We start from the raw sequence: 22502 nt of genomic DNA, 5'->3' as shown, positions 1-22502 counted from the left end.
ATACTGTGAGCTACCTATAAATAGTAACTTAGAGAAATCATTAGGTGGTCAGACCAAGAAAAATGACCTGTATCAGGATACATTATTTAACATTTTATTAGAGAAAATGTTTTTAAAGTAATATACTGTAAAAGTAGTCTATATACATTTATTTCTATTACCAGAAATGAATTAATTTTGAAAGCAATTATATGTACATGTGTGCAGGCACACATACACCAAACAAACATTTAAAATACTGCTTAGATTTTAATATATTAGGTCTTTACCAAATCTAAGCAGAAGTTTTGGGATCTTGGTCAACTCAGTTATCTATGTGTGCTTCTCCCAAGTTGCTTGTGGGTTCTTTCTCTCACTTATCAGTTTAGGTATTACCATTTTAACTAGCTGGTTCTGGAAAATGAATTCTTATATTAATGCAAATAAAACAAAATAATTTCAAATGTTTACCTGGCATAAAAAATTAATTATAAGAGATAAATCGATAGGACAGATACACAGATATCTGGACAGACAGAATGATATGGCAAATGTGGCAACATGTTAAAAGTACGTAGATCTAGGTATCCAGATGGGGAATATATTAAAGTTCTTTGTGTAGTTTTGCATCATTTTTGCAAGTGCCCTGTAAAGTCAGAAATTATTTCAAAATAAAAAGTTTTTACAAATTTAATTATAACAGACTCCAAAAACAAATTTAAATTATCCTGATAGTTGTCAGTCTTGGATTATCATTACATTTTTTTCATTATAAGAATGAACCAGCAAAATAATCAAGACTTGACTAAGCAAAATAATCATAGTTCTCAAAGAAAATATTTACCTCGCCCTTATATCACTGGGCTTATTTAAAACATCAAAGTTAAATATTTTACTGTTTCCTATTTTTAAAGTCTATATTTACTTTTAGCTAATTACAAAAACTTTACTTCAAATACTAGAAAAAATACAAATAATTTACTTTATTTAATACAACCAGATTTTTAAGGCTTTTCTTAAGTATTTGGAAAATATGATGCTTTAGGTTGAATAAGCAGTATTATATATTCAAATTAAAAATTTCCCAAACTTACCTGGTAAATTAATAAAGAACATCTCAATTTGGATTTTAAGAAAGGCAAAAATGAGTAAATTTAAAATGTCTTTATTCATTCATATGGTAAATAATGTTCCCTACTTAAAAAGAGTAATATTTATCTTTCAATATGTCAAGCTTAGCTTAAAAATTCATGAGTCACTTTTCTAAATGATGTATTAACAGACAGAATTCAATTTAACACATTATTAAATAATTTCATACATATGCAGAGACTTGGACAAATGGTTAAAATTATAGGTGGACAATAATGTAAGTACACGGATATTCCATGTACACTAATGGGTTTAACATAATATGTGTTTGTACTGATTTTTGGTAACCAACTTGCTTTCTGTGAATCTCTAAATACCCAATTCCAATTCTTCTAACTCTTGCAGAAGAGTTTTCTCTTTTTGAATTTTCTCCAGCTAGAAAAATTCAAAACAGGAAAGTTATTAAATAGAAAATGAAATAAAATAAATTAATTCAATGTTTTTGGGTCTATAACCAATATCAATGGAGAAAACTTATTTCTGACACTATCAGATCCACTGGTGAACACAGCTTAAAATAGAGATTAAATAATATTCTAAATTATCTGCTATGAAGAAAACGGGTGAAGGACAGAAGTGGTCTTACTGCATCCCTTTGGGTTCAGTGATTTTCCATCTCACATTGGGGCTAAAAGTAGTTAGGAAAGGAGGGAAAAAGTGACAGAGCAGTGCAACCTGAGATATAACAAAGAAGAGACTCTTATATTTGTCTAATGTAAAAAACTGTCATTATTTTTAGCAGCAATACCATTACTATGCTTCTTAGGAATGGCAACTATCTAATTCACCATATCATTTCTTCCCCTATCCTATACTGCTTCACAGTCACTACATTTTTATATAGCACACTGTTTTCAAAGAAGTTTTAAAATCTATTCACTCTCTTATCAGATTAAACAATTGCTTATAATAAAAGGGGGAGAGATAATGGCAACTGTAAGCCCAAATGAAAAATACAGATACCTGATTTTTTTCTAACTGCTTTCCAGTTGCTGCTTGTTCTTTCAATTGTTCAATTGCTTTCAGTTTCTGTAAACATCAAATATATTATGAGTTAAGAGGAAGAAAGAAATTGCCATTTTAAATGCATATTCTCTTATTAGCAATCATATGAATGTGAAAACTGAATAAGGAGTATCAATTATCTTACATTTTATCAAGAATGGTCTGTCAAAATGATAGGGTAAACTATATTTTAAAAGTTAATTGTAAGGCCATGGTGGCTCAGCAGGTAGAGTTCTTGCCTGCCATGCCAGGGACCCAGGTTCATTTCCGGGTGCCTGCCCATGTAAAAAAAAAAAAAGTTAATTGGAAATATTTAGAACATGGAGTTTGACAATCTTTTAATTAATGCTATATCATAATATTATCACCAATTTCACCATTTACTTCAGTACCTCATCATATCTGGATTATGCCTTTGGTTTCAAAAGAAACCTCACAATGCAATCTGGGAAAGACTTCTTGTAGGAAGATAGGAAGAGATATTTACTCCCAGGGCCACCATCAAATACCAGCTACAATTTGACAAGTTAAATGAACTTCTTTTTGTCTGTTTTTCATCTTTAAAACTGGAATAATTATCTTTCTGCATATTTCACAGGTATCTAGTGAAATACTGGTTTAGAAGTATTGGGGATCTCTACAGAAACGTATATCTTATTAATCCAAAAATCACAAATAAATGGATTAATAGACTTTAAGCCATTTGTGAAAAGAACTAAAATCCATGCCAATTTTAAATTACAATGTTTCCTAGTGAGAAAGCAACAATGAAAATTGTTACAAACTTCGTTTGTCTGTAGGCATCAAGTACTACCTTCTTTGAAAAATACATTTGTTTCTCATTTAAGTCTCTTACCTTCTTCAGGTTCTTGATTTTTTTGTCTATATCAGGGTCTCCAGAAGTTGACTGAGAAACAGTATTTCGGGGTATGCTTTGTGGGACAGGAGTAGGTACCAAATCTGGACTCTTGTCACTTCTTGCCTCCTGTAGGGAATTTAAAAAAATGAGAACATTGAAGTATATCAACCAACATAACCTTTGTGTACAAAATGCTGACACAAAATATGCAACTCTATCCTTTATAGTACATTTTATATAAAGAAAGGATCCAAACTGGAGTTCTAATGAAGTAAGATCACATGTTCCCATAATAGACAAGTTGACAAAATACAACTTAAAAAAAAAAAAATCACATGACCTTGCGACATCCACAAGGTTTTTACCATCTAATTGTTATACAGAACATCGCTAGATCTAGAATTTAGAGTTAAAATAATATAACAAAAATACAGTATTATTAATATAATAAAATGACAAAAAGAAATGAAATGACCTAGGGCTTTGTCCGAGATTCTACAGTGGTCCCATGCACTCTGATTACTTTCCAGAAACCTACAACCCCCAGATGGGTTCCTAGGCCAGGTGAACCCTGAAACCCAGAGGGGCCAGCCTCTCTAGAACATCACCTAGTTCCATCACCCTATCCCATATTATCAACAGCCCTTCTCAATATGAAAAAGTTAGAATGGGCATAGACCAAATACCCCTAAAGACTGGGAGAAAGAGCAAAGGAGAAGATGGAGTTATAACAGAGAAGACAGGATATAACTGCTGAATCATTTTGATATTTCTTTTAGTCTCCAGTGTCTTGGAGCAGCTAGAAAAAAACCCTAAAATTGTGGAGCTGTAACCCGTATCAAACTCTGAAATCTGTTCTATAACTAATTTTGCAGTGTGCTTTGAAATTTATTGCTTTTTGTATATATGTTATTTTTCACAATTAAAAAAAGAAGAAGAAAAGAAATGAAATGGCTCTATCATGAGCAAGATGGTAGACTGAGATGCTTTAGGGCTCTGTCCCCTGACAGAGGCACTGAACAATCAGCAAGAACTTGCAGAAATATCTTTCTCAAAGCCCCAGAAAACAGTTAAAGGACTGCAGTAACAGGGGAAGAACTGAATCAAGAAAAAGGTTACTTTAATAGTGGTAGGTTCTCATGGTTTCCTGGCTTGGTATGGAGCCAGTCCCCACTCCTAATGCAGCTCCCTGGACTTGATTCTGGAGAGAGCAGAGTAATCCTCATGCATATACTGGGAGCATATATATCTACCTAATCTCTCTGGTGGTAGCCTGAAGGATACACTGTCTCAGAAATTGCCCTGAATGCAGAAGGCAGCTTGGAGAGCTCTCCTACGGAATACTGGGGGAGAACAGTCAAGGTCATGCTGACTGGGGCAAGGGATTACTGATTTTAGGACATAGAGTGCAGCTCCTGGGAATGCAAAGAAATGGTTTCCTAAGGGAGAAGGGATATTTGTAATTATGTAAACAGGGTAGGAGGGATTCCTAGGGTCACAGGCACATGCCCAAGACAAGACACATGTGCAGAAGGGATCAGAGAAGCCACTAGACTTTGGCCTGCAGCAATTCTCTAAACTCTTTGAATGGATAAGCATGAAAGGAAAGCATCTGCAAAGCTCAACCTGTAAAAATGGGAAAGGTGTTTTCGTTTTTTCCTCCTTTTGTTCTTTTTAGCTTCTGGTAATTAAGGAAAACTCTCATGGCACTAGCTGGTTAGAAGTTTAAGGAACAGACACATAGAGTCTAAATTCCAACGATAACACATTAAAATATCAAAATGTCCAGGTTTCACTACTTGGTACACACCCAGAAAGAAGTGACACAAACATTTTCACACTGATATTCATAGTAGCACTATTCACAATTGCCAAAAGATGGAAACAATCCAAGTGTCTATTAACAGACGAATGGATAAACAAAATGTGGTATACACATATGATGGAATATTATGCAACAGTAAAAGGATGAGGTCCTGAAGCATATAACAACATGGATGAACCATAAGAACCTAATGCTGAGTGAAATAAGCCAGACACAAAAGGCTAGACACTATATGATTTTGCTATTATGACCTTAGTAAAGGTAAACTCAGAGGCATATAATATAGAATATAGGGGACCTAGAGATAGAAGCTAGAAATGGGTGAATGGATAGCTAATGAGGTCGAACTTAAATATAAGGGAATGGACAGAAGTGAAGGCAGTTCATTAGTGGATGTATAAGTAACTACCATACTGAAGGTGAACATGATTGAAAGGAGTTGTATAGAGCCATACCTCCCACAGATTAACACTACAAATATAAGTAAGTTCTTGCATGAACTATTTCAAAGGTATGAATCCTATACGAAGAGTCAATAATAGAAGGGCATAGGGGGAAAACTACTATTGCATGCCATGGCCTATTTTAATAGAAAGATATCAAGAGTACCATAGCAATACCAGGGGTAAGACACTGGGGAGGGGGTGGGGGAGAAGACAAGAGTTAAGGGGAGGTTTCGATTTTCTATATGGTGAGGGTGTGTTTATCTTTATTTTTTCTCTTTGGAGCAATGAAAATTGTCTAAAATTGAGAGTGCTGATGATTATTCAACTAAGTGAAGATAATGTGAATCACGGATTGTTTACGCTGGCTATTATACATGATACTCAATGGTTGGAGTTGGCTGAAGGATACATTGACTAAGAAGCAGAATGGCAAACCATAGTACAACCACATGATGGTATATTGTGTGAATACTGAAAGAAGTGAAGTCATGAGGCATGCCACGAGGTGAATGAACCTTGGGGACACTATGTGATGCAAAGTAAGCCAGAAACTAAAAAATAAATCTAAAAAATAAATCTAAAAAATAAAAATAAACACACACACACACACAAAATAAAAAACATATGTATACATAAAGAAAATAAGCAAGAAACGGGAGAACAAATATTGTATGGCCTCTTTTAGAAAACTGGGGCCTAGCTTGTAAGCTCATATAGCAGTCACATTTAGTTTGGAGCTGTAAGCGTTATTTCTAGATTTTGAGATGCTGTGTTATATACGTATAACAGGGTATTTCCCAGGAACTCTGGGTACCTAAGACTCAGAGTCGAAATTCTGCAGCTCTGAAAATCAGCACTGCTACATACAACTGTTAAAGAAACCAAAAAAGAGATCAAGCTCCAATAAAGCTGACTGGGTCGAGACCAGTCAGAATACAGAGGTAAGGATGACACTGTCTGTATTTTAGAACTTCATTTATCTGTAGCACATAATTGAACTCAACCTGTCTGGGTAGTTCAATTAAACAACCCAAACACATGGAGTCCAGAATGGGAATGAGGGCTTGTAACTTTATACAGCTTAATGTAATACCCAGATACATCCAGAGTATGTTGAACAGATTATTAAAAAATATTGGAAAAATTCCTTCAGAAACTATAGAAAAAAATATGGTGCCATTAAACTTTCCTACAGAGGAAATCCCTGATACTGTTTCAAACATTATGGACTCCTAAGTCAATAGGTCAAGCCCTTGATCTTGCTCTTATGAAACTTATTTTTGTAGCAGAGAAACTAAGCCTATCTATAGTTATGCCTAAGAGTTATTTTCAGAAAACTTCTTTTGTGGCTCATATGTGGCCAATCTCTCTTTCTCTAAACTCAACTCTGCAAGGAAAATTATTACGCAGCGTGGGACATGACATCCAGGGGTAAAAGTCTCCCTGACAATGTGGAACATTACTCACAGGGACAAGCTTGGTCCTGGCATCCTGGGATTGATAACACCTCACTAACCCAAAAGGGGAAAAGAAATGTAAAAGAATAAGGCATCAGCAGCTAAGAGAGTCTACATTGAGTCAAGAGGCTATTCTGGGGGCTACTCTTATGCAAGCTTCAGGTAGATATTGCTAATTACCATGGCTTGCCAAGCCCCAAACAACATCATTCCTGTTAAGTTTAAGAACATTTACAGCGCTGAGATTCTATAAGTTGCACATGCTAAGATTATTTTCCAGAAACCAAAAACCTCCAGATGGTTCCTAAGCCAGATAAGCCCTGAAACCCAGTCTCTCCAAGAACATCAACTAGTTCCATCTCCCTATCCCCTATTGTCAACACCCCTTTCCAACATAGCCCAAATACCCTTAAAAACTAGAAGAAGGAGCAAAGCAGAAGGAGGAAGTAGAGAAGACAGGATTTAACAAATGAGTATGACTGCAGAATCATTAGATTGATATTTCTTTTAATCTCCAGTGTCTTAGAGCAGCTAGAAGGAAAAACCTGAAATTCAGGAACTGTACCCCACACCAAACTTTGAAATATGTTCTATGACTATTTGTTAAAATGTACGCTGAAATTTGTTGCTTTTTTGTATGTATATTTCACGGTAAAAAATGTAAAAAAATAAAAGAATCACATCATAATGTTTATACTACACAGAGTTTCTATTTGGGATGATGGGTGGTGGTGATGGTAGGACAACATTGTGAATATAATTAACAGCACTGAATTACATATTTGAATTTCATTAAAAGGGGGAGTTTCAAGTGGTATATATGTTACAAGAATAAAATTCAATAAAAAAAACAAAAAACATGGGACTGCATAACACAAATAGTGAACCCTACTGTAAACGATGGACTACAGTTATAAAAAGAACAATTATAAAATGTTCTTCTATGAATTATTATGTGTACCACATTAATGAAAGGTGTTAATAATGGGGGGTATATGGGAGCACTATATTTTACATACCTACAACTTCTCTAATAAAAACAATAATTAAATAAATTTTAAAACAGTAATAACAATAAAAAAGAATCAGATCAGAGATTGCAAGCTGACAGGTGGAATTTGGCCTGTTTGGTTTAGCCTCCAAGTGCTGACTTTAAATCTGAATTGGGCCAAACAAACGAAAAACAGAGATACATAACGTTAAAAAGAATCCAAATTTCTGGCTTTTCTTGAAAAAATTCAAAGGTCTGGCATGGCTTTATTCACACTGCCATCCTCATCAATCAGCCAGAACAAAGAATTAAAGTAAATCATAAAAACCAAAGGTGAACCACAAAGAGAGTATTAAAAAAATGGTAATTATGAAAAGGAACCCAACAGAGCTGAAGACCACAGTAACAGAAATTACAAATGCCCTAAAGGGATTCAACAGCAGACTGAAGATGGCAGAAGAAAAATCAGAAAACCTGAAGGTAAGACAACTGAAATCATTCAGTCTGAGGAGAAGAAAGTAAAAAGAATGACTAAAAGTGAACAGTGCTTAAGGAATCTGTGGGACACCATCAAGCAAAACAATATATGCATTGGGAGAGTCCTAGAAGGTAAAGAAAGAAAGGGGCAAAAGAAATAATGGCTGCAAACTCTCCAAATGGAATTAAAGAAATGAATATACACATCCAAGATGCTCAATGAACTCCACACAGGATTGTATTAGTTTACTAACGCTGCCAGAATGCAATATATCAGAAATGGGAACAGCTTTTTTTTTTTTTTTTTACATGGGCAGGCACCAGGAATCAAACCCAGGTCTCCAGCATGGCAGGTAAGAACACAGCCCACCCTGGAATGGATTTTAAAAAAAGAAATTTATTAAGTTGCAAATTTACAGTTCTAAGGCCATAAAAAAGTCCAAATTAAGGCACCAACCAGAGGTTACCTTCACTAAAGAAAGGCTGATGCTGTTCAGAACAGCTGTCAGTTGGGAAGGCACGTGACATGCACGAGCTAGTCCCGTGTTCCTGCACTCCACTGCTTTTAGCCTCTGTTCCTGTGGGGTTTCCTCCCAGGCTGGATTTCATCTCTAAGCTTCCCGTGGCTCTCTCCAGGTTCTGGCTTGCTAAGCATCTCATGGGAAAGCACATGGCAAAGTCTGCTGGGCTCTGCATTTCCAAAATTCTGAGTCTCATGTTGGCTCTGTCTGTTCATTCCAAAATGGTTTCCTCTTAAAGGACTTCAGTAAGCGCCCCACCTTGAATGGGTGGAGACACATCTCCATGGAAACCACTTAATAAAAAGGATTCTACTTAATAATACTGAATGAGGATTAAAGAACATGGCTTTTTAGGGATACACAATAGTTTCAAACAAGCATATTCCACTCTCTGGATCCCAAAAAGACATGTTCTTTCCAAATGCAAAATACATTCATTCATTACAATATCACAAAGCTGTAAACCTTTCCAGTAACAATACAAATACAATACAAAGTATAAAGTCTCATCAAAGTCAGCTACAGGCATGGACAGTCCTAAGACAAAATTGTCCTCTGGCTGTGGACCTGTGAAATTCAGAACAAGTTATCTGCTGCCAACATACAAAGGAGGGGTAGTCATAGGATACCTATTCCCATCTCATAGTGTGATACTGGAAGGAACACAAGGGTCACTGGACGAAACAGCTGTGAAAACCTGCAGGACAAACTCTATTAGATTTCAAAGTCTGAAAGTCATTTATCCTCAGAGCTCTTGAAAGCAGCAGTCGCACCCTTTCCAAAGGCCTATGCAGCAGCCCTGCTCTCTCCAAATGCTGGGGTGAAAGCTACAATACTGAGGCACATTGCGGGGACCACTTTTTTCTTGGTTCCACCCTCTCCAAAGACTGGGGCAGCAGCAGTCTCCCCCAATCTCTGGTTTATATACCCCACCCTCTCCAAGGCCTGAGGAAGTAAAACTCTTCCTGAGCCTTGAGGCAGAAGGCCTGTTCTCTCTGCTTTTGGTGCAAACGCATCCTCTCCAAGGGCATGGATGGGTCCATTCTCCTAGCCCAAGGTTTCTTGGCCTCAGAACACAGCTTCCATGGTTCTGCCTTTGAAGTCATTTTTCCTTCAATCTGTCCCTTTTCTGTTCCTTTTAGTTCAGAGTGGCAGTGGTTCCATTTATATAGACCCACAACACTCTTGTTGGTTTTCTATGTAGTATGTAGGGATCATAATCACCAAACAATAAGACTGTCTACAATCCTTTCTGGATAACGCCATCTCCAATCCTGGCTTCTTCTGAAATGGCTGACTGGTTTCATGTTTAGTTAAATCTTCATGTGGGGCACTATTTTCTGTGGTCTGTCTTTCTGCAAGCCCAGAATTTTTCAGACCATCAGTTTCTGGTTTCTTTGTACCCAAGAGTTCAGTTCTCAGCTTATCTCCTATCACATTTCACTATAAGCTGCAAGGAGAAGCCAGGCTGCATTTTTCACATTTATTTGGAACTCTCTTAATCTCTTCAGTTAAGTATCCTGGGTTGTCGCCTTTAAATTCTAACTTCCATCTAATAACAGTATACAATTTAGCCAAATTCTGTGCCACTTTAAAGCAAGGGTCATCTTTCCTTCCAGTTTGCAATGACACACTCCTCATTTCTGTCTAATGCCTTGTCAGAGGTATCTTCAGAGTCAACATTTCTACCAACAAACTTTTCAAGGTAATTCAGGCCATCTCTATCAAAATCCTCACAACTCTTCCAGAATCTTCCCCTTATCCATTTAAAAAGTCGTTCCAACATGTTTGGTATTTGCAAACAGCAGAACCCCACTTCTTTGGTACCAAAATCTGTTTTAGTTTGCTAAAGCTTCCAGAATACAATATACCAGAAATGGAATGGCTTTTAAAAAGGAAAATGATAAAGTTGCAAATTTACAGTTCTAAGGCCATTATGAGTCTAAAACCATTGAATTATGATTACATTTATGCATTTGCCTTTTAGATTTTATAGGAAGTAAAGAGTGGAGCTATTAACCAAAAAAATGTGGTAATACTGGCATTTATATTTACCCATGTCATTATTCTCACTGGAGATCTTAAATCTTCATGCAGCTTCAGTTAATTGTCCTTGTTTTTCAAACTGTAGAATTCTCTCTAGTAGCTGTTGTAGGGCTTGTCTAACAGTGATGATTTCCTTCAGCTTTTGTATATCTGGGAATGTTTTAATCCCTTCCTCATTTTTGAACAACAGTTTTACCAGATATAGAATTCTTGGATAGCAGTTATTTTGCTTTCAGCCTTTTAATTATGTCACCCTACTGCCTTCTTGCCTCCATGGAAAATCAGCACTTAATCTTATTAAGGCTCTTTTATGTGTGACACATTGTTTCTTTCTTGGACCTGTTGGGAATTTTCTCTTTATCCTTGATATTCAGCAATTTGATTATAATATGTTGCAGTGTGGGTCTGTTTGGGTTTATCCTTGTGCCAGTTTGAAACTGTTATGTACCCCAGAGGAACCGTGTTCTTTAATCTTGGTCAGTATTGTTGAATGGGATCTTTTGATAGTTGTTTCCATGGAGATGTGACCCACCTAATTGTGAATGGGACCTGTTGATTAGGTGGTATCTCCACCTGTTCAAGGTCGGGCACTTACTAGAGTCCTTTCAGAGGGAACCATTTTGGAAAGAGCAGACAGAACCAACACAAGACTCAGAATTTCGGAAATGCAGAGCCCAGCAGACTTTACCGTGTGCTTTCCCATGAGATGCTAAGCAAGCTAGAACCTGGAAAGAGCCAAGGGAAACCTAGAGATGAAATCCAGCTCAGGAGAAGCCAACTGAGGAACCCTCACAGGAACAGAGGCTAAAAGCACTGGAGTGCAGGAACATGGGGCAGCTGATGCCGGTCACGTGCCTTCCCGGCTGACAGAGGTGTTCTGGACTTTCTTAAGTGAAGGTACTCTGGTTGCTTCCTTAAGTTGGACATTTTTATGGCCTTAGAACTGTAAATTTGCAACTTTATCATTTTCCTTTTTAAAAGCCATTCCATTTCTGGTATATTGTATTCTGGAAGCTTTAGCAAACTAAAACAGATTTTGGTACCAAAGAAGTGGGGTTCTGCTGAGCTTATCTCCTATCACATTTCCCCAATGGAGACATGGAACAGGGTATCACTCCTAGGTCTCTAGCTTTGAAAACATCTGTCTAAGAGTGTTGAATGGGAGTCATATTTTCTTTTTAAAGGAGACTTATTGGTGGCATCTTTTTGTACACCCTTATTCAACAAATTAATACCTTAATTCTGTGTGAAAGCACATTTACTACACTTTAACAGAGCATTCAGAAAAGAAAAGATTAAGCTTCCACTCTTAAGGTATTGATAAAAAGCTCTAATAAAATGCAATTTGGTAGTTTTCTTTACACAAAACTAAAAGGTGAAAGGATAAAAGGAAAAAGATATTTTTGACTACCAAAATACATTTGATAAATAAAAATGCAAATTTTTAGTTGTTCATATTGAGCTGAGAATATTAACTTTTCTTTTAAGAAGGAAGGGTGATGTTATAAACATAAATAAATGTTAAAGTAAGTGAAATTTGAACTTACTAAATGAACTTTTCTAAGAATAGTAAGTTAAGTTGTTGGTATTATTACAACACTTAAATTCTGGTCATACTCTTAAAAGGACAGCAAGATAATTTTAAATCTAAACTATTTTTTGTAAAGTTAATAAGATAATAGAATTATAGAATTATCAGCAGTTTATAAAAATACTGGTCAGATTATGTAACTTTGACTCCTTTATCTTTGGTTACTTAATTTAGAGTCAGGGCCAAGAAGGCCTGATCAAGGTCAGATAGCATTAGGGGCCATTTAGTGTCATAATTTTACTAACTCTAGTCAGTCATCTCAAAAATGCATACTGAGAAGAATTATTTGTAAGTAGAAAACCTTTGCCATTACTGAGAAAACATTCAGAGAGCAGCCTACCTATAACAGATTAGTAGTATCACTTTTAGTAACCAATACAGTTGCTTAATTCTAAGTTAGTGCAGAGGGTGAGAGATTGTTTTTCTAATTGCTGTTTTATTTTAATGGCAAACATTTTTTAATAATGGGTCACTAAGGCTTTTTGAAAAAGTCAGACTATTTTAAAATTGATATTCTGAATAAGACATACTGTTCTATATCATAAAGAAATTAATGTGTTCAAATACCATAAAAACATAAAACATAAACAATTAACATTTTATCATAAAAGGGTCTTCATTCAGTATCTGAGATGGTCATATTAAAAAACATACGCTGATAAATAAACTGTGCTTATAAAAAGAGGATTCTAAATTGAGTGGGTTTCAGAAGGATTTTAAATTTCAGTTAGAAAGAATCTTATAGCTTCTGGTAGTTTTAAGGATACTACTAAAGAATTCTGACATTTCTATGAAATGATACATTGATACTGCTGCCAAGAGGATTGTTTCACTAACTTGTAATATCCAGGGCCAGCAGAGTTCTCTAAACACAATGATGAAAAGACAAGCCCTACTTTTATACAAATATAACACCTAGATCATTTTACTTAAAATGATGTAGCCCTGACTTATTTATGATCTTTCCGGAGATGAAATACATTAACTACAAAAAAACCATAAAGACTTTTTTTTTTAAACTGAAATTTTAGCAGAATATAGTTAGATAATGCAATTCTGGGCCTTAAAATAATAATTGCCTGCCAAATCACTAGGTAACTCAAAACATCAAAATTCAAACATTACAAACAAAAATGCATTGGTAGCACAGCAATCAGCTACAAAAAATCTACCCCATTATGTTTGAATCTCAAAAATGTGGTCACCATGTTATCACATTTAACCAGACATTCAGCCCAGCTGATCACACCATCCCCTTGAGCCATATATTATCAGAATTTGTTAACCACTGAACTAGTATGGTTTTTCAGCAGCACAATAAAATAAGTAATTATTTTAGAATAATTCTAAAGTAGTGTTTGGCTACTTCTGCTATTTGACTCCCAGCTGAATAATCTCACTTTGTAATATAAAACGGGGTGACAAACTGGCTTTTATAATCAGGTAATTTCCAGCCTCTCTTGATAAACATATGCTTTAAAGAAAACAAACTACACCATTTCATACAAGCTCACCAAAAGGGTCTTCAGCAAGTAACACAATACGTTAACCCCGTTAGCGACTCTAAGGTTTTAAGGTTAGGTCCAGTTTCTTTACACATTATGCCTACAGGGTTACTTAGAAATTCATAGACAAATATTAAAAGAAAGACATTCTGGCTATTTAAGTCAAATTCCCACTACATTTTATAACATAACAATCAAGTCTTTAGGACCACAATTCTTTAAACTTTATGGCACAGAGCTAATTAAACTGGCTTTTTTTTGTTTGTTTGAAGAGAATAAATCCTAAATACCTGCTTTGCAGCTTTCTTGGCTTCATGCTTCCTTTGATTTTTAAGGGCTGTTTTTGATAATGGCTTATCATTTCCTGGTTGTGGCTTCATATTCTGAGGAGGTTCATCCTCATGCTAAGGAAAATAGAAATTAAGTGATTTTGAAATGGAATCCAAGTTCTTAAAAACATATATAAATTATATAACTTTTGCAAGTATAGAATAAACTTTTACTAAATTTATTTTAAGCTCTCAAGCAAAGAATATTTCAAAACTTTTATTAATGGTGCACACTCCATATGTCAGGGCGGATTTAATTAGGTTCTTTGTATAAATTTATATATGCTTTTCAATTACATAAGAATTAGCAGACTTTACTTGTTGGCTTTGTTTAAACGAAGGAATTTTTCTTAGTACTTCTAGTGAAACATGATTCTTATGAAATTAGACACCAACAACTTCTCCTGAGGTCTTTTTTGATCTAATGCCAAGAGAAGCCCAAGTGTCTTATTTTCTTTGCACAAAAATTACTTGCTAAATCTTTACTTGCAATATCACAGACAATTAAAACCAAAAGCAAACAATGAAAAAAATTAAAATACAGCATATGAAAATAAGTCAAACAGAAAGAAAGGAGTAAGTAACTGCTTAATTATGAATTTGAGCTTAACATAAGGTTGAGACCTTCAAAAAAAATACATGGCTTATCAGACTACAAAATGAAGATAACCATTTCCATCACCAGACATTTATATAACCATATATAAACTATATTTCAGAACAGAAAGAGGGTGAATTATATAGAGGTTCAAGGTATCTCCAGAGTACCTTCAAGCAACGTACAGTAAAAGTAATGACACTACAACTCCTTATCATTGTTTCCTCTCTACCTTGTTATGATCTTGGTATTAAATGTCTCTTAGACACTACCATACTTAGCACATCGAAGGTACCAGCTCTCCATGAAGTTTCTTGAGAACTGGGTCTCAAATTTACATTTTACTTATAAATTCTATAAGGAAATGAGCAAGACTCAAACATTTAAGTTTCAGAGGAATAAATAAGAAAGCATAAAGTGTATCTATCTTCACAGGTATCTATTTTAGTAGGTACATTAGCTATTTTAGGTCATCAAAAGTCTATGTATATATAGCTTTCACAATGAGACTCTGTGAATGTGAAAACCTTATGTCTGTTGCTCCCTTTAGCTACTATATCAACAGAAGAGTAGAACATATGGAATAAAAATAAATAATAGGGGGAACAAATGTTAAAATAAATTCAGGTTGAAATAGTGGTAAATGAAAGCGAGGGGTAAGGGGTATGTATGCATAGTCTTTTTTTTCTCCATTATCATTTTATTTCTTTTTCTGTTGTCTTTTTATTTTTTTCTCTAAATTGATGCAAATGTACTAAGAAATGATGAACATGCAACTATGTGATGATATTAAGAATTACTGATTGTATATGTAGAATGGAATGATATCTAAATGTTTTGTTAATTTTTTTAATTAATAAAAAAAGTTAAAAAAAAGTCTATGTATACTTCAAGCAAATTTAATACAAAAAAACCCACATTTGTACAACAAACGAATTTGGAGTACAAGATTCTCTTTCTTCTTTTATATTCCCATGCACCATATTACGCAAGATACACAATATTAAATGAGTATTTGTTTTAAGTAACATCAAAATTCTTTCAATAGTGAGATTCTTCTTTAGTACCTGGCTTTAGCTGAAAAAGTTTCTGTACATGAGCACTTCTTCTAAAAATGATAAATCCATCAGTAAAAGTGATAGAAGAAAGGAAGAATTAAAGTCTGTATTATGTGGCCACGGACAAACTTTTATTTTAGACAAAACTCTATGTGACTACTGTGGATTATGAACTTTTCTAGCTTTCACAGAAAGCATGCAAAATTTAGAAGATTCATTCTTAATAAAATTTGTTTCTTAAGTATAATGATTATTATGGGACTGTTCTGATGAACAACATCACAAAATGGAGGATTTTTAGGAAGTCAAGAAATATTTCTTCAAGTAATTTATATATAAATTTGTTTATAAAAATATGGTTCCTCAAATGTTAAAATTAAAAAATATATATACTACATAGATGAAAACCTAGTGGTCAATGAGAGAGAGGAGTAAGGGGTATGGCATGTATGAGTTTTTTCTTTTTATTTGTTTTTCTGGAGTGATACACATATTCTCAAAAATGATCATGGTGATGAATATACAACTATGTGATGATATTGTAAGCCATTGTTTGTACACCATGTATATTGGAATGCTTGTATGTTAAGAATGTATGTGCTTGTACGTTGTATTAATTAAAAAATATATATATATATATACATATATATGATTCCTTGGGTACACAGGTGGTTCAGTGGTAGAATGCCTGCCTTCCATGTGGGAGACCCGGGTTCATTTCCTGGGCCATGCCCCCCCTACCTCCCCCCCAAAACTGATTCCTTGTTGATTGTACACTTTGGATGATTACATGGTATGTGAATATATAAAAATATCAATAAAATAGGATTAAAAAGTCTTTAAATGTGATTCCTGAAAAAAAAAGGGTGGTTCCTTAATTTTTGATTTCATAAGGATTGTATAAATGACTATGTCATATACAAAAGCCAAAATTCAGTGGAAATCTTAAATGTTAAAAAAAAAAGTTTGGATTTTACGTTTCTTCGTACTTTAATCACTGTTTTCAATGCAGGGTCTTAATTTCTTCCCTCCTCCCCCCACCGAAACAACCAATTAGTTTTAAGGATTAGAAAATAAAAATATATATTGATTTAGAAGTTCTTCTTCTAGTTCCATCTCAGATTAGGAAGCCAGGGTGGTTTGGGGTTACTCTTATTTTTATCTTAAGTAAGAACAATTTCAAAATAGGGCTTAGAGAAATCCCAAAGATCATTATATACTTCCTTTTTTTGATATAAACACAAATATCATAAATAGAGCTAAATTTCTTACATAAGCTTTTATATGTTTTTATGAAATATAACTTACCTATAATAAAAATGGTTAAACAGAACATTTCAATGGAAGTCAAAAAGTTACAGACCATTGCTACACTTTGTTAGCAGAGGAGGAAGAGTTGTTTTGTGGGGGGGAAGTGGGCGAGCAGCACAAGGAAAACATAGGAATGACTATTTCTTGAAAAAGTATTTACTTCCTTCAATGCCTAATAATTGACTACACAGCCTTGTTTACTTGAAACAGTCCCAGTTTATGCCTTTTGTATGGTCACCCTTCTAATAATACCAATAATATTACTGTTTATTGTTGCAGTGCAATTTTATTCCTCAACACTATCACAAAAAGCTAGGGCATTAATTCATGCACTTTCCTGCAAAAGGGAAAACTCACATTTAAATGATCAGAGTATAATCAACAATCTGGTCATAATTCTGTACTAGCAGTGTGGAACTTATGATCTGAGAACTAGAAATACACTTCATTTGATCAACACAGTATTTTTGTTGTTATTGTTTTTCATGCATGTCTTGTTTTATTACTCATCTACCTATACACTGAATAAAGGGGGTGTCAGTCACAAGGTTTTTACAATCACATGGTTACAAGATGAAAGCTATATAGTTATACAGCCATTACCAAAGATCAAAGCTACTGATTACAGTTCAACAGTTTCAGATATTTCCTTCTTGCTATTCTAATATCAGAAAGTAAAAAGAAACACTATATAAAGAATTAGTAGTCAAAATCATTTCTTAAATCCTAAAATCAGTTACAACTCCTGTCTCTCGTTAGATCATTCTTTTAATCTTCAGAGATACCTGAGCAATGACAATTCTAACTTCATGCTGAAAAGGGGTGTTAACATTATGAGGTAGAGGAATGAAACTGGTTGATGTTGTTGGAGAGATTGATATTTCTGGGTTTCAGGGCTTATCTGGCACAGGAGCGATAGGGTGGCTTAAAGTTTCTGAAAAAATAAACTTAATACAGAGGGTCCAAGATGGCAGCATAGAGGTGTGGAATTTAGCTCGTCCTCCAGAGAAGCTGGTAAATAGCCAGGAACAGCACAGAACAACTGCTGGGGCCACATCAGTGACCGGATACACAGCATACACCAGTATGGACAAGCTGGATTGGGTACAATTCCACCCAGAACTAAGTCCCTCAAGCTGTGGAGGCCAGCACCCCTCCCCTGACAGGATGCTTGCCAAAGGGGAAAGGAAAGAAACTTTACCAGCAGCAGGGGCTGACTGCAACCAAGCTCCAACTGTGGAATTAATTCACAAATTCTGACTGCTAAAAATAGACCCCAACTCAGCTGAACCTTGAGTAAATGCTGAGGTTGCTGGTTTTTGCCATGGCGCAGAGAGGGCAGAGCTGGCAGAAAAAGAAAAAAGAAAAAAAAAACACGTTTTCTCGGCTAGGAAAGGTCTGGGTCTTGAAGGAAAGGGAGGAACACATAGGACCTGTAAATACAGAGCACTGAACCAACTTACGCTCTTGATTGGCAAACCCCAGGAATGGGGGTCCTGCCCTGAAAGGAACTGTTTTTTCTTTTCTTTTATGTGGCTGTGTTTCTACAGCTTGACTGTTCTTTGCATACAACTGCAAGGCTTCTCAGGCTATAACTGCCCCAGGCAATGGTGGAATTAAGCTTATCCAAGAGACAAAGAGGCTGGTTAGGTGAAATGAAGTAATTCCCTGGAAGCTGTGCCTACCCCAGGAGAAGGGCGGGGCCCAACTCAGGTAGTTTCCCTCCCTCAAGGAATTCAGACCTCAGGTCGGGAAAACTGAAGGGGTTAAAGCCGGCCTACAACCTCTCCTCAATCTCAAACACACCGCCAGCAGGGAGAGTTTGCTGAAGTTAAAGGCAAAACAACACTTTATGCTGGTGGACCCACAGGCAGACAAGCATCACATATGGAGCAGGATAGGAAAAACAGAGTCTAGAGGCTTCAGAGCAAAGTCTTTCAACCTGCTGGGTCTCATCCTCAGGGAAAACTGATGCAGGTGACTCTTTCCTCCTGAGAGGAGGCCAGTCTGGTCTAGAAACTCTGACTGGGATCAGAGTATCTCACACCCTATACAAAAGTTAACTCAAAATGGATCAAAGATCTAAACATTAGGTCTAAGACCATAAAACAGTTAGAGGAAAATGTAGGGAGATATCTTATGAAACCTACAATTGGAGGCGGTTTTATGGACCTTAAACCTAAAGCCCTGAAGAAAGAAATAAATAAATGGGAGCTCCTCAAAATTAAACACTTTTGTGCATCAAAGAACTTCATCAAGAAAGTAGAAAGACAGCCTACACAATGGGAGACAATATTTGGAAATGACATATCAGATTAAGGTCTAGTATCCAGAATTTATAAAGAGATTGTTCAACTCAACAACAAAAAGACAGTCAACCCAATTACAAAATGGAAAAAAGACTTGAACAGACGCCAATCAGAAGAGGAAATACAAATGGCCAAAAGGCACATGAAGAGATGCTCAATGTCCCTGGCCATTAGAGAAATGCAAATCAAAACCACAATGAGATATCATCTCACACCCACCAGAATGGCCATTATCAACAAAACAGAAAATGACAAGTGCTGGAGACGCTGTGGAGAAAGAGGCACACTTATCCACTGTTGGTGGGAATGTCAAATGGTGCAACCACTGTGGAAAGCAGTTTGGCGGTTCCTCAAAAAGCTGAATATAGAATTGCCATACGACCCAGCAATACCATTGCTAGGTATCTACTCAAAGGACTTAAGGGCAAAGACACAAACAGACATTTGCACACTAATGTTTATAGCAGCATTATTTATAATTGCAAAGAGATGGAAACAGCCAAAATGTCCATCAACAGACGAGTGGCTAAACAAACTGTGGTATATACATACGATGGAATATTATGCAGCTTTAAGACAGAATAAACTTATGAAGCATGTAATAACATGGATGGACCTAGAGAACATCATGCTGAGAGAGACTAGCCAAAAACTAAAGGACAAATACTGTATGGTCCCACTGATGTGAACCGACATTAGAGAATAAACTTGGAATATGTCATTGGTAACAGAGACCATCAGGAGTTAGAAATAGGGTAAGATAATGGGTAATTGGAGCTGAAGGGATACAGACTGTGCAACAGGACTGAATACAAAAACTCAAAAATGGACAGCACAATACTACCTAATTGTAATGTAATTATGTTAAAACACTGAATGAAGCTGCATCTCAGCTATAGTTTTTTTGTATGTTTTTTTCTGTTTTTTTATATATTTTTTATTTTTATTTTTTTCTCTATATTATCATTTTATTTCTTTTTCTGTTGTCTTGCTATTTCTTTTTCTAAATCGATGAAAATGTACTAAGAAATGATGATCATACATCTATGTGATTGATATTAAGAATCACTGATTACATATGTAGAATGGAGTGATTTCTAAATGCTGTGTTAGTTAATTTTTTTTAATAAATAAAAAAAAATCAAACAAACGAATTGAGGGAGGATATAAAGCAAGGGATGAACAAAAAGAGGAAATTAAAAGTCTGAAAAAACAAACCACAGAACTTATGGGAATGAAAAGCACAGTACAAGATTCAAAGTAAATGGAAACCTACAATGTTAGATTTCAAGAGGCAGAAGATAGGATTAGTGAACTCGAGGACAGGACATCTGAAATCAGACAAGCAAAAGAACACATTGGGAAAAGAATGCAAAAATATGAGCAGGGACTCAGGGAACTGAATGACAACATGAAGCACATGAAGATACATGTTGTGGGTATCCCAGAAGGAGAAGAGAAGGGAAAAAGAGGAGAAAAACTAATGGAGGAAGTTATCACTGAAAAGTTTCCAACTCTCATGAAAGACTTAAAATTACAGGTCCAAGAAGTGCAGTGTACCCCAAACAGAATAGATCCAAACAGAGGTACTCCAAGACAATTACTAATCAGAACATTAGATGTCAAAGAGAAAGAGAATTTTGAAAGCAGCAAGAGAAAAGCAATCCATCACATACAAGGGAAGCCCAGTAAGACCTTGCGTAGATTTCTCAGCAGAAACCATGGAGGCAAGGAGACAGTGGTATGATATATTTCAGGTACTAAATAAGAAAAACTTCCAACCAAGAATTCTATATCCACCAAATTTGCCCTTCAAAAATGAGAGGGGCAGTCTGGGCCAAGATGGCAGCTTAGCAATGTGCGCAATTTAGTCCATCCTACATAACAGCTACTAAATAACCAGAAACAGTACACAACAGCTCCTTGGGCCACATCAGTGACTGGACACACAGCATACCCCAGTTTGGACCAGCTGGACCAGCTGTGAGCCCCCCCAGAACTCTGAGTTCTGCAAGGCGCAGCAGCTGGCACCCCTCCACCACAAGCTGCTTCCCAGCACCTGGGGCTCAGTCCAACCAAATACAAACTGTGGAATTAATTAACAAATTCTGACAACTAAAAATAGGTCCCCAGCTCAGGTGAACCTGGTCAAAGTGGACTTGCTCATTTTTGTCCCAGCACCAAGGGGGCAGAGCTGATGGAAAAAGGAAAAAAAAAAAAAAAAAAGAAGGAAACAGAGGTTTTTGTGGCTGTGTTTCTACATAGGCTTGATTGCCTTTGCATACAGCGGCAGGGCTTCTCAGGCTGCAACTGCCCCAGGCATAGGCAGAAACAAGCTCGTTTGAGGGCTTGTCTGAAGAATGTGCCTTCCCCAGGGGAGGGGTAAAGCCAAACTCAGGTGGAATCCCTCCCTTAAGGAATTCAGACACCAGGGCTTGGTAATTTGAAGCCATTAAAACCAGCCTACAACCTCTCTTCTGTCTCCACCACGCCCCCAGCAGGGAGAGTCTGCCAAAGTTAAAGATACCACATCATCTTATGCTGGTGGGACCTGCAGGCAGACAAGCACCACACACTGGGCAGGATAAGAAAAACAGAGTCCAGAGACTCCACAGGAAAGTCTTTCAACCTGGTGGGTCTCACCTTCGGGGAAAACCGACAGAGGTGACTCTTTCCTCCTGACAAGAGACCAGTTTGGTCTGGGAAAATCTGGCTTGGGGTCTATAATTCCTAAGTAGACCCTCCTAAGGGTGGGGGGAAAAAGGCACCATACAAGCAGGGCAAGAAACAAAAAAATAAGAACCGAAAAAATCTCCTCTGTTAAACAAAAACCTAAGCTAGAGGTCCAGATAAAGCTGAACCGAATGTCAAAGAACAGACAGACAACAAATTCATCCAGGAAGAAAACCCTGGGTAAAAGAATTGAAAGTTATCTCCAGAATAAACTAATTAAGGTAACTAAATGCCTAGATGCCAGCAAAAAATAACAAATCACACTAGGAAAATTGAAGATATGGCCCAGTCAAAGTAACAAATCAACAAT

At 36.1% G+C, this 22502-nt stretch overlaps 1 protein-coding gene across 2 annotated transcripts in view; it reads right to left on the bottom strand.

The window, feature by feature from the left end:
* Nucleotides 1-1128: 1128 nt before the first annotated feature.
* EIF2A (eukaryotic translation initiation factor 2A) overlaps nucleotides 1129-22502 on the bottom strand; it is a 70331-nt gene continuing 48957 nt past the window's right edge. For both annotated transcript variants that reach the window (XM_077160771.1, XM_077160770.1), the window contains 4 exons: nucleotides 14145-14258; nucleotides 2993-3121; nucleotides 2095-2160; nucleotides 1129-1506 (listed from right to left, as the gene is read on the bottom strand). In XM_077160771.1, coding sequence (XP_077016886.1) covers nucleotides 1441-1506; nucleotides 2095-2160; nucleotides 2993-3121; nucleotides 14145-14258 — 375 coding nt within the window. In that variant the 3' untranslated portion in view covers nucleotides 1129-1440. The remainder of the gene's footprint in view (nucleotides 1507-2094; nucleotides 2161-2992; nucleotides 3122-14144; nucleotides 14259-22502) is intronic.

Source organism: Tamandua tetradactyla, chromosome 5, assembly GCF_023851605.1.
Source record: "Tamandua tetradactyla isolate mTamTet1 chromosome 5, mTamTet1.pri, whole genome shotgun sequence".
Lineage (NCBI taxonomy): Eukaryota > Metazoa > Chordata > Mammalia > Pilosa > Myrmecophagidae > Tamandua > Tamandua tetradactyla.
This window is presented reverse-complemented; position numbering and strand designations above follow the sequence as displayed.